Source organism: Apteryx mantelli, chromosome 21 (assembly GCF_036417845.1).
Source record: "Apteryx mantelli isolate bAptMan1 chromosome 21, bAptMan1.hap1, whole genome shotgun sequence".
NCBI classification, from domain to species: Eukaryota; Metazoa; Chordata; class Aves; order Apterygiformes; family Apterygidae; genus Apteryx; species Apteryx mantelli.
This window is the reverse complement of record NC_089998.1, coordinates 10,970,180-10,983,293: the sequence shown is the minus strand read 5'-3', so window position 1 is coordinate 10,983,293 and position 13,114 is coordinate 10,970,180. Positions and strand designations below refer to the sequence as shown.

Sequence of the window (13,114 nt, the reverse complement as noted above, 5' to 3'; positions counted from 1 at the left end):
TCTCTAGATTCAACTTTCAAGATGAAACACCAACCACAAACTTTGATACCTTTCCTGCTGCCATCCTGACAGTATTCCAGGTAAAAACATCCCTTGTTCTAGGTGAATATGAGTAAAGAAATTCTTGGGAATCTCTTCCTGCTTATGGTGATCAGAGAGGTCCCCCAAAGTCTGTGGGATTTAGGAAAGGAGAAGGTTTTCTGCACTGATCAACGAATGTATCATTAAAAATCAACATTATGGAATTACGATTAGAAGAGAAAAGATTTTTTCTAGAGGAAAAAATCTTGATAAAACAGACGCTTCAGTGCATAGCTTAAAGACCGTGTGTACCTATGACTAGTTTTCCTGAGCACCCCCCGCCCTGGACTGCATGCTGCAATGGCAGTACTTGCATGCACCCTGCTGCTTAAATCCTCCTGGCAGGAAGCGCAGACAGCGAGTGTGTGGATGACCTGTTTCACTTTCTCCTGTGGTTGCTATAATTTAATGAGGAGAGTGGCCTGAACTGGCTCCAGGCAGTAAGGAAATAATGTAGCATTTTGCAACCGTAATGGCTAAAGATAAGATAATGCTAGATAAGAATTAAAAACGATGGGGGAGCACAGAAAGAGGCATCAGCCTTGGGCAAGTTCATGCAGTGGTAGGGAAGAGAGCAGTTCTGGGAGATGTAAAGCTCAGATTTAAGAGCCTAATTTTGCAGCTGTTCTCTACATGCCTTTTTTTTAAACAGTAGCTCAGGTATTTCTCTAGAGTACTAGGGATGCTGCACCCTGCTCAACGGGAAACGGCAAGTAAACCTCACAGGTCTGTAGAAGACCTGCTTCCATCTACAAGACCTGTCCTACGCAAACTGTTGTTGTGGGCTCAAGCTGAGACTTGACGCCAGATCCAAACTTCCCTGGATTTCAGCTAGGCTTGGATTATGTATTTCAGTGTCATGTCCTGAAAAAAGGAAAAAAAAAATTGGGTTGATGACAACTTTTGGATTAAAACAGAAAAAGTATCTTAAAGAAAACGTGTCCTGTGACCTTTGAGTAAGCAGCTTCATATGGGTCTTGTTTCTCTCCATATGTGAAACAGGTTCTATAGTACCTAACTCATAGGATATTGCAAATCATGGTATATTAATATTTGCATAATATTTTGGTACTCATCAGAGAAAATGCTTACAGAAATGTAAAGGTATTGCTATAGAGCCGGAACTGAACCAAAGTCAGGCTCCAGATATGAACATCTGGAAATTTGGATGCTATTTTGGTTTGGGACTATAGCCCGCTCTTGAGAATACGTAGCTGAAATATTTCCTTTCTTTTGCTGAGATAAATACTCCTGTAATATAGTGACTGTGGGATGAAAGAAAACACAGTTGTGTTTATGATATTTGTATAGAATGTCAAAGCTATGAATTAAAACCAGCAAACTCATCAGCGCATAGATAACTTGGTGCGACCTCACTGGGGCATTGCAATAACCTCTGCTCCCAGTCTGTCCCCCCTCACCTGAGTCACAAGCGCAGTGTCAAGCCTTCTTCAAGCCAAGACAAGGGGAAAACTTGAACTGGAAGGCATTTAAAGTGCTTCACGGAGGCTCTGGGGTGTTGCAGGAATGCTGCGACATCCAGACCCCGTCTGCAAGCCCAAAGGGGCCTGGGCTTGCTGTGCTGCAGTGCTAGGCCGGGAGCTGGCTGGCTGAGGGGAGGACTTGAGAGACTTGAGATGTAGCTGAACTGCAGGCAGCAAGGCTCTTAGGAGCCACAGGCTTGGGATAGGAGCTTTTCTGCAGAAGTTTGGCTTAGGCCTTTCTATCTCAGCAGACCTGGCTGGGTTGCAGGCCTCTCTCATGAGCCTCCCGGGGCAGATTTTGTCTGCTTGGCAGCTGGCTGACTTCAGAGTTGGGTGCAGCTGAGCCCCAGTGCCCCTGAAGTCCCCTTGAAGAGCATTACACGTTTTTCCGTGGCTTCTGGCTCCTGAGAAAGTCTTTGCGAGCTGAATGACAAACTGTGTATATAAAAATACAGACATGCAGACTAAATATATATGTATCTGTGCATCTATATGCATGAAAAATAAATTGCTACATCTCCCTATACCAGCAGTCATTTAGCTAGAAGTGTTCACAACATCCATACGCAGAGACTCTGTAAACCAGAAAGACCTCTATTAACCATACATGCTCTGCTTCTTGGAGGCTGCTACTTAAATAATTAAATGGTGCCAGCTCCTAAGGAGTGTACCAGTGATGGATGCTTGAGGGGATGAGGAGCCTTGGAGGCAGGCTGTGACCAGACATCGGTTCTGCTGAAGGACGCCTTGCTGAAGTTTGGGAAGCATTGCCTGGGCTCGGTTTAATGACCGCGTGTCCTGGCTGCCCTAGCTGTACTGTTTTCTGGCCTTCCTGTGAGATATGGCAGACACTGAGTTTAAGCGATTTTGCGTTTAGTCAGGCCCCAGTTCAGGAAAGCATCTGCTTTTCAGGACAACCCTTTGAAGTTGTGCTTTTCCTGGCAGCTGAGTGTCTTCCATTGTTAATGTGCTCATTAGGCCATTAAGATTACATAGCAGATTTTAAAAGTTGTTTTTATTCCATCATCTGATAGCTCCTCAGCCGACCCTACATATTAAATGCTGAGCTGCACTGGACAAAATGTTCAGTTTGGGAGCCAAAAAGCAGTTTTGGGCCGAGGGAAAAACAAAATCTTTGGGCCTCACCTTACTCCAAAACTCCTATCCCCTTCCCGCTGTGCAATGCTGTCCTTCCCTCTCCTCTTGAAGACCAGAAAGACCTTTATTAACCACACAAGTTCTGGTTCTTGAGGGCTGCTACCTAGTTATTGAGGTAATTCCTCCAGCTGATGGGGCAAATGGTGGGAAGGACTCCGGGTCAGGTGTCCATCCTCTCCCCGGGGCCTCAGAGAATATCCTCAGCTCCCCATGGACAGTCCACTGAGTTTAGACCATTTACCTACCTGAAAAGGTTCCATAAAACAACCTTTTTTTTTTTTTCTTTAAGATTTTTTTCCACATTCAAACTAACTTCTGGATTTTTGAAACCAGTCCCCATCCCACTGGATTTGTTTATGTGCAGCTTGTAATCAGTGATATATTTGACTCCTGGTCTTGTGCAGGGCGTAGAAGTGTTCCTATCAATTTCTCTTTCAATGGGTATTTATTTAAATATAAGTCACTTTATGGATATTTCCAGAAAGCAGGAACAGTTGTGAATTTATGGAAATGATTTGTATGCAAGTTTGTGAACAGTCTTGTGTAATTTAATGCGGAGGTGAAGGTCTAATGGCCTGGTCCATAGCCTCAGTCACTCTGGTGTAAATCCAAGGCAAGTCCAATCATGTGGGTTGCTCCAGGCTTGCACTGAATTATTTGAAACCAGATTCAGTATTTAGGAAACAAGTTTGTATATGCACTATATGCGCTTGTGTATATACTTGCTCTCATCCCATTGCTATCATTGGTATTGTCCTTGCAGCAAGAAATTTTCTGTCTCTCAGCAGCTGATGGGTAGTCTGAAGTTTGCAATTGTTAGTTATGCGAGTATGTCCTTTGCCTGTGGAAGGTCTTTCTGCAAAGCTCAGATATCCACCTGCATATTGTCTTTTAATCTGTGGGGAGGGAAGGAGAAGTAGGGCTTGCACAGGGGCTTGGTAAGGCCTTTTTATCCCTGGAGGTGAAAGGAGTTGAAGTTAGAGAATCCTGTTCAGGGCACTGAGCACAGAAGTCAGCTTTCTTTTGTTTGTAGGAAATGCCATGCATGGAGCTGTCGAAACTTGGTTGTCTTTGCATGACCTAAAAATGGAGAGGGAGAGAAATTTTGCTGGGAATGCAAATGTAATGTTGCTTTTGCTGCTTCTGCGTGTGAATCTACAATCAGGAAGATAACCAAGAGCAGGCAGAAACTGATGTAACTCTCCTCCCTTGTCAGTGGTCCTGAAGTCCCTCACTCCTCCTGGCATGCCATATTTGCCTCATGTCAGAGGAGTCCTGGCGCAGCACGTGTGTTTATGGATGTTGCACAACCCCCGTCTGTGCTGCAGTGGTGATCCTGAGGCTGGGCACCTCCTCCAGTCTGGCTCCCTCAGCTTCCTCAAAGGTGTTAGCTGAGCTCAGCGTTGCCCATTTTTCCTACTCTTCTGCCCAAGAGTCGTTGCCCTCCTTTGGCTATGTCGGAGCTGGATGACACCAGACTCTGTGGGTGCGTTGAGAGTGCACGGCCTGGAGCATGTCCATACTCTGCATAAGGGAAGTGCAAAAACTGGGAAGCCAGTTTAGGGTGAGACCATCCAAGCCTAGGGGCTCTGATGTCCAGCACCACAGTCTGACACACCAACTTGCTCATCCTTTTTTCCCCCATAGGTCAGTCCTGGATTGTATCTAACTACCTAGGTCCTCCAGGCCTTTTCTAATTTGTTTTTCCTTTGTGTCACCATTTCTTCTTCTCTCTCAAATGTTACTGTGCAGATCCTGACGGGGGAAGACTGGAATGCGGTGATGTATCACGGGATCGAATCGCAAGGTGGTGTCCGCTCAGGAATGTTATCCTCCATTTACTTCATCGTCCTGACGTTGTTTGGTAACTGTATCCTTGCACGCTGGTTTGCATTAGTGGCACAGTGTGCCCTGTGCTCTTCCCCAGCACTTAAAGGTGACCAGCCTAGAGGGTGGAACAGGCACTGGAGAGGGACACCCAAATTACTCATTCTGTCGCAGGGCCAGGCATGTGGACATGGACACGTTCAACTGCACTTTAGCCAAGTTAAAAAGTTACCGCTTGTTACCTCTCTAATCCAGGTACATGCTCCCTAACTCTGAACTGCTAGAAATATCTAGTTTATTTTGAATGCTTCTCCCTCAGTATGCTTTTTAAAACCAGATCATTGCTATGGCTTCACTCCTTATAGAACCGGAGCCAGCAGGGTTAAAGCAGGCATAGGCAAGTTGCCCGCATCAGCAACATGTTTCTGATTGCAATGTGAACATGGTCTTCATTCATTTTAATGTTTATATTTTAGATTAAGAACATCCTATTGTGAGTTAATTTGTGCTGTGGGAAAAATGATTTGCATCAAGTCAGAACAGGACCTCCATACCTTGAATATGTTCACAAGTAGTTTGCCCTGGTCACAGGGAACAAAGAGTTGAAATTGGTTTAGAGTATAGATCAGGCCTGTGTTTGATCCCTCCCTTTGTCTATGTGACAGTTTAACCAGCTACTGATAATCGAAATGCCTTAAATTGTGTTGTCTCTATATAAGTGCTTAAAACTTGACTCTAGATCTTTGGTTTTGGGCTCTGGAAGTATTGGGTGATGTTCCAAGACCAAACATGAGACCTGTGAAGTTATTTTGTTCTTCTTTGTCATGAAAATTTGATGAGGTCAAACAGGCAATTGGGAGCTTGCCTTCCCCAGAAGTCCCTGGGTGCCTGCTGGGGACCCAGCAGCAGACTCTGTGCTATGTCTTTGTCCCCAGACATCTGTGAGAAGGCAAGAAAGAAGTCAAGTGGAGCAAGGAGTTGAAAGGGAGGGTGTATTTTATATACGTTTATATAAAAACAAGCAAAGAGATTCTCAGAGTTAATGGCTGGGTGCGATTAGGAGAGCCAGCAGACCATAGCAGTAGTGATGGCTCTATCCCTGCTTCATGGTGGTGACTGCTGTTGGGATGAGTGTATAGCATTGCTTATGTTAACTAGGTAGAAAATTGTTAGGATGAGACGTTTGCTGCGGAGATAAGCTGTCTGGTGTGAAACTGAGCATCCTTACAAATGGAAACTTGAAAACTCTTGTGCATATGAGGCAACTTAGCTGATTTGTTTGTTCTGTAAAATAGGGATAATATTGCTGAGTATTGCAGCTCTGCTTGCGAGCCCTCCGTAGGGTTTCTCAGCAGTGTGAACCTTACTGCCACTTACAGTTCCTTGTCTTCTTCTTTTCCTAGGAGTCTTGATTGGGCTAGCAACATTGGCTAGGTAGCTCCTATGAAAGGGGAAGGGTAAGTGGGGAACGCTACTTGTACTGAAGAGTTGCACATAGAGTTGTTCATTCCTTCAGCTGGGGGTTGAGATGAGAAGACATGGGACATAAGCATGCACTGACAGTGAGGCAGGGCTCTGGTCCTTTGTTTTGCATGAAATCTGTCCGTGAAGCCTGAGGAACCGTGGCAAGGAACAGCAGAGCAGACAGCATGCAAATTGTACTTGTCACAGAAGTGTGTCTCTGTGGAGTTTGCCCCATTAATGTGGCCTGTCAGAGCAATAGCAAGTGTGACACATGGACTGCTTTGGCAGCTAGTCGCAGACATCCACCTCATGGCAGGCAACATGCCCCATTCCAGAAACACGAAGCTTTTAAAAACTGGGTCAATGGAGAGCTGGATGGGAGGGAGAGCTCTAAATCCTCAGGGCTTGGCATTTGAAAATGAGATTAAGCTATAAGCAGGCCTGACAGCAGGACTGAGAGAGAGAGAGAGACTTTCAACCTTAGAGTGACTAAGATCCAACATTTTTAAAGGACAGGATATAAAATCCATTCTTGCCCCTTTTATTAAATGAGGGAACTTCTCTCTTGTCCATTAGGTTTCATTAGAAGGGGAAGAGCAGGGGGATGCTCAAGAGGAGGGAATAAGGACCCATTTTAGCTGTTGCTAGTGCAGTGAATTTGGTATTTGCTTCTGCTTGCCATGGCAGAAGCGAAGTGGTGAGCCAAAACCGTACACACATTCCCCCCGAACATCATCCTGCTGCTGAAGAGAGGAAGGAGGTGGCTTCCCTGGCAGTGCCTTCTTGGACACTCAGTGTAGCCTCCTCCAGAGCCAGTGAGGGGGCTGGTTTTGGGGAAGAGGCTGCCAGAGGAGGTGAGGAGTGTTTGAGTGTGGTGTGCTCTCGCTGGGGGTGTAATACCCTTGCAAAGCCATACAAAGTCAGGCTGCTGTAAGTTAGAGTAACCCCTAGGACTGGCCTTGGTTGTACTTTGGACCAGCCTTTCTTTTCTGTTCTTTGTCACTCCTGTGGTCTTCTTCACACACAACATGAGTACACATCCATCCCCTTGCTCGGGAAGAAAGAAGACTTGCCCCCATACCTGCTTCTCTATAGCAATTTGCTTTCACTCCTCTTGAAATGCATCTGAAACATCAGTGGACCCTTCCCACCTCCCTGCCATCTCTGGCTGTATGCAAACACCATAAGGCAAAGCCTTGAAATCTTCTATAGCAATATTTTTTCTAATTTGATGTCATTTATCTGTGAAATATTTCATCAAGACAGAGGGCAGACCAGATGGTGAAAGGGTTAGTATAAAATAATGGTCGCTATATGAAGCACTTTGCCATGATTGACTGGTCGGATGGGCTGAGCAAACCCCGCCAGTGTCATTTTGCATGTACAGAGGACCTCATGCTGCAGAGCAAAACCATGCGTCAATCAGAGTTCCGCTTTAGCTGGTAGATGGGTTCGTAGGAAGGCTATGCCTGGGGGAGTGCATTTTTAAAGACATTTTAGTGAACTAGCTCTTTCAGTATTTATTATTTGCACTGGTTTTCTTTATTTCCCCTTTGAGTGCTTGGCAGTCAATGCGATCGTGGACTCCTGAGCCCCTGAGGCTCAGTCGCAGCTTGTGCAGGACAGCCCTCGCTGCCTGCCGTTCTCATTCCCCCTCCCGCTGCTGGTGGCAGACCTTCGGTGTAGCCATGCTGAGCCTCGGGGCATGGGGGGAAAGAAAAGAAGAGAAACCATTTTGTAACGGAGCAAACTGATCAGAGAGAACTTCTTCACCTGCTGCTTGTTATAAACCTGAAGCTAATCCGTGGAGATTTACCTCCTTGTAGGAGACTCAGAGATTTGGACCGGGTTTCCTTTAGAGAAACCGGTCAGTCTGAGAGCCCCAGTGCGATTTCAGAGAATTTGGGGGTGCACCTCTGCATCGCATGAAGCCGTATTTGCCTTTAAGCCTCCTGAGGCTCCCGGCAGGAGGAGAGGACGAGGTTGGAGAGTGCCTGCAAAGACCAGGGCTGAGTCTTTTTGCTCTTTGTTTACTGTGGGAATAGCAGCAATAAACCCACTAATGCCTGGGCTGATATTTCAAACAGTATTTCAGTAAGGTCATTGCTACCGCTGCGTTTCCCTGGCCACAGTTTTGATGCTGAGGGCGTTTATGCTGAGGGTGAGCTGAACCGTGTAACTCGCCAGTGGCTCGTGTTGACTTTAGCTGTCAAAATATAATGTCTGAGCGTTTGAAAATAAATTCTAGTTTGCCAGAAGAACCACAGTTCTGCATTTTTGCAGAAAGTAAAATAGTCATTAGCAGCACTGCTGCTGCAGTGTCACAGTAATGTTGGGAAAAGGCAAGCGTACGGCGGGTGAGATGTGTGTGTTAGCCTGAGGTCTGCCTTCCCAGGGAGAACCCTATAGCCTGGATATAGGATACCCTATAGAGAGCATCCTGCACTGGCTGGATTGTCAATTAGCTATCATGTGAACTGTCTTTTCTGCTCTAACTTGGGACTTAAACATTATAGTCGGTCTACCTTTCACAAAGATCACTCCCCCACCTTGCAGAACCCTCAAAAAAGCTTTAAAAATGTGAGGTTTTTTACACAATGGATTTTTTTCAGGTGTCAAGTGTGGAATCGCCACCAGTCCTCTCTACACAGACCTTCAGTGCAGCTCAATTTCTTACATGGGCCTTTTCATTTTTGTTTTCTCACATCACTAACATTGAAATCGGTTTCCTAAGCCCCATCTGGAAGGCAGAGCAGCAGCCAAGCAAAAGGCATTTCAGCTCCTCTGTTGGGAGTGGTTTTATTTTCAGGTTTTTAACATAGGCATTTGGTGAGTTCACTTTTAAGAACTGAGACGGACTGGATCAAATCTTTTTGTTGGAGAAGCAGCATCAGTGATTTTGGGTCAGCTTGCAAAACCTGCCCTTTTTAAGCATGAGGGATTCCTTTCCTCTCCCAGCGCTGCTTGGGGCTTTTTAATTGTTCCTCTTCATAAAAAAAGATACGTGGGTGGCTGCTGTCTTCCCCTGCTTCTTATTGCAACTCAGTTGCTTCTTTGAATCAGTTTACATTTTCAAGTGACTTCGCAAGGAAAAAATCCAGAAGCTTTGTTTTTATAAGAAGGAAGTCTCTTATATTACATTTCCAGTTCCACAGAGTCTGTGTGGAGCCAGATCTCAGTGTCTTAAATGGTTTGATGAAAGTAGTGTGATTAGAGTGACAGCAGGATTTGGCCCATTTTCTAGGAAATTACACCATGTCTGTGTTCATTGTTATCCTGTAAGTTGATACATCTGTTGGGGGGGAAAAAGAGACACCCCTCCCTCCAAAAAAAACCCCAAACCCTGCAGAAGAGCCTGAAATGAAATGCAGCAAATGCTTAGAAAGTGCCAGCCTTCCCAAACGAGGCCCTGGCTGCCTTTTGCCTTTAGCTGCAGCGTGGGAGAGCCGTACTAACAGCGGGCTACCAGGCTCAGCTAGCCAGCAAGGTCCATCAATTTGTCTAGGTTATGAAGCCTGGACCAGAGGCTGGAGTTCGGATGATGTTTAGGGAATCCCTGAGTTCTGGGAAAGGGGCTAAGGGACCTTTCTTGGGCAGAAAAACCCAGTTCTACCAGATTACGTCTGCTGGGAGATGAGTCAAAACAGCCTGGCCTGTTAAAAATATATATATTTCCAGTGGTTGATTATGTTACATGAGACATTTTCAGCATGGGTGTGTAGGAGGCAGCGGTAGGAAGATAGTTTTATTAGTGAGACATTTATTCCCTGAGCGGGAGGCTTGGAAGCATTTCTAACATACTGGAAGCACCCCAGAGGAAGAAACCCAAACAGCCGTCATCGCCTGCGACTACGGCAGCGCCTGCAGGCCGTGGTGGCTCAGCCTCCATGCCTACTGCTCTGACCTGGGAAATTAGAGCCCCCTGTTCCAACTGGCGGTTAAAAGGAAATGAAGAAATTAATATCTTTGTAAATGAAAAGTTGACGGAGCTCTTACTTCAGTCAGTCATTCAGGAGACAGCAGGGTGGGTGGGAAATCATTGTTTCAGCATCGTTTTCTTTCCCTTTTGCTAGTTATTTGCTGGCCCAACAGGAATGACGTGCTCCCACCTATGCTCCTTGCTGTCCTGCCTGAAAGGAGGAAGGAGCAATCGATGGGGGTTACGTTTCAAACCTCTTTCAGACCCAGAGCAATCATCTGCACACAAAATCCTCCATCCCGCATTACTCAGGGAGGAAACGTGATGACCTGGCCTCTGCCTGCAGAAACGCCAGGAGCCCCCTGGGTCTCAGCCCCTGCAGGACTTGACAGCCAGGATGCTGACAGATCCTAAACTTTCTCGTCCTGTAGCTCCCTGGTCAAATATAACTCACACTTTCCAGTGTCATGAGCAAAGGCTCCAGTTTTGATAATTATTTGGGCTCTGGAGACATTCATTTCAATGGGAATTAGAGACATGGATGTCTGGTTCTAAAATTCTTGATCAATTATGTTTGAAAGCTCTTGAGAGGAAAAGCAAAGAGGCCTTGAGCTGATAGTTTGGGCAAATCTTGGTCCCTGCCTTTCCTGGTAAGAGTCTTAAGAAGCTGAGCTGGTGGTGGGTGGTGGCTCCCGAGACAGCGCTCTGCCTGGAGATCGTTGGACATGCTCCTGTCTGTCAGAGACGATTGGCGTGACTAGCCCAGAGTCGATGAATCAGCCTGGCACCGCTCCTGGGTCCTCTTGTTTAATGAGAAACCTCAGATGCCTCCCCTGAGCAGTTTTCTGAGAAATGGAAAGCAGTCAGAGAGGCACCTGGGCCAAGGTGTCTCAAAATCTTCTCGTGGGTTTAACAGTGTCCTGCTAGCTCGCTCCTCCTCGCTCAAGTGGATTGCCTTGCTCTCTCCAGCATGCTGCCACTGCAGCATTGTTTTGTACCTCATTTCCAACTCAGACCAAAACAGAGGACACCTCTAGTTATTTTCTTTTGGGTGAGTTATCTGCCCTATAACTCCTGCAGTCATTTCACTTGGCTTGCTGAGAGCTATGTCTGGTCCCAAACTCATGTTTTGCTTTGCTCTAGTGAACATCATACATTGCTATAAAGGCCAGAGAATAAATATATGCAAGATCACATTCATTATCATGTATGTTCATATTTAGCATATCTTTCCACAGCAATGGTGGAGCGAGCGAATCTTCGATCACCAGGTAATGTACAAGAACTAAATATATTCTCTTGGACAGTAGTTTAGACATGAATTTGCTTTGCACACTCTCCTTTTGTATGCAGAGCTATCTGATTTATAATTATCTTTGGGCTGTTTTGCAGACACATGGGTGGAATAACAACTATAAGATATATGAAGGGACAAGTAATAGCTGAAATCATTAAGGGCCAAGAATGAAAATAATAAATGAACTAATAATTATAGGGAAATCTTACGTCTTAATAATATAATGCAGTTATGCAGAGAGATCCAGGCTAGCGTGGGCATTGGCGGACGTATAGCTGGGCTAGCATGCAATTTGGCCTGGCCTAACAGCCTGTTTCCCAGCAAAACTCGTTAGCTCAAGCGGAGAGCCCTGCTAACAGGCTCTTCTGTAGTCATGCCCTGCGTGATACTGCAGGATTCAGGAGGGAGGATGTCAGCAGTGATCTAATTGTTGTATTGACTTCAATGTGATAAGTCATGAGAGTTTCCTCCCACTGGTGTGTAGCACAGCAATGACATAAGTTTAACTTTTTCATGATAACGAGTCCCTTTATATAGCTATATATTTATATTATGGAAATGTTGTCTTTAAAATGAGCAATTTCCCAGGAGCTGCTGGTTGCCCTCTAAGTAAGAGGGGAAAGCAGAAGGCAAAAATCCTGTGTGTGTGTATGGACATTGGTATGGATTTTCTGGAGTGATGGAGCAGGGGCTTTTGCTTGTCTTAATGCCACCATGGGATCCTGTATCAATTGCACCTATAGTGCTATAAAGCCCATCTGTTCTGCATGTGAATATATCCCCACCGGGACATGCGTGTTGGTGAAGAGACAAATGTCCAATACCTGTTATGCTGTAGAGTTAGGTCCTGGCAGAACTGAGTGAATTATAAATGGAGAAGATGAAACAGTGGTGCGAGGGGTCAGTCTATAATATATTGAAGACTGTAAGTGGGGAAAGAAGGGTCCTGGCAGCATAGGAGGAATTATTTAGTGCATTTGCTGTGTGAAGATTTTTCCTTAGCTGCTCCTCGAAAGATACACTCTTGAATGTCTTCTTGGCTATTGCTGTTGACAACCTTGCAAATGCACAAGAGCTGACCAAGGTATGTATAAGATTTCTGTTTTTTCAAACTTCACCAAGTGCTGTAACGTATCGTCTCCCTTCTCCCAGAGAGACTGAGATTTCTTACATCCCCCCCATCACCTCCCCAAATGCACCCAAGCTTAGACCACAGCTGCTGGATCTGCAGCGTGACTTACCCGCCTCCAAACACCCTGGTTTCCTAAAGAGTCTGTTCATGTGGTATCTGTTTACCAATTTGCATTGCTGAGTCCTTTGTTGAGGGCTTGGAAGTTTACTCTCATTCACTTTGGCTTCATTATAGAGGCTTGTTTCCGTGAACCGTCTCGTATTCTTTAGCTTCCTTTTATTACAGAGCGGGGAGGGGGCATTCTTCATGTTGCTACTGTGTGCAAGTGCGCCGGCATTCCTAGTATTTGCTGCTTTCAAGAGCAGAGGCAAAACATCTAAAGGGTTTTGGCTGATTCAGTAATATATTTGAGGCTTAGGAGAGGGGAAATGCAGGTGTCGTATTGCCGCTTTTGCTGTTTCATGCTAATGTTTTGTACCTTGCTGAGTTTCGGGATGAATCAAAGAATTAAAATTCTCCAATCAACCCCATGGAAAACAACTTGAAGAGGCTATTGTGGATTTTCAGTCAAGATGTTAAAACCTTCCTGCCTCTCACCAGGTGCAAGAGAAATCTGAGACACCAGCCAAAGCACGGGCGGAAAGCCAGGTTCTGACAAGAGCTGGCAATGACACTGATGCAGCTTTACTGTATGCTCAGATTTATACTGGAGCATTCCTTATGGAGGAAAAATGTATAACCTAAATACTGTG

The 13,114-nt window shown here is 45.5% G+C and overlaps 1 protein-coding gene across 1 annotated transcript in view; it reads left to right on the top strand.

Moving 5' to 3' along the window:
* The window catches only part of CACNA1B (calcium voltage-gated channel subunit alpha1 B), a 317,072-nt gene that overhangs the window by 194,255 nt on the left and 109,703 nt on the right, over positions 1-13,114 (top strand). The window contains exons 16-18 of the mRNA XM_067308827.1: positions 8-80; positions 4,476-4,593; positions 12,247-12,314. Coding sequence (XP_067164928.1) covers positions 8-80; positions 4,476-4,593; positions 12,247-12,314 — 259 coding nt within the window. The remainder of the gene's footprint in view (positions 1-7; positions 81-4,475; positions 4,594-12,246; positions 12,315-13,114) is intronic.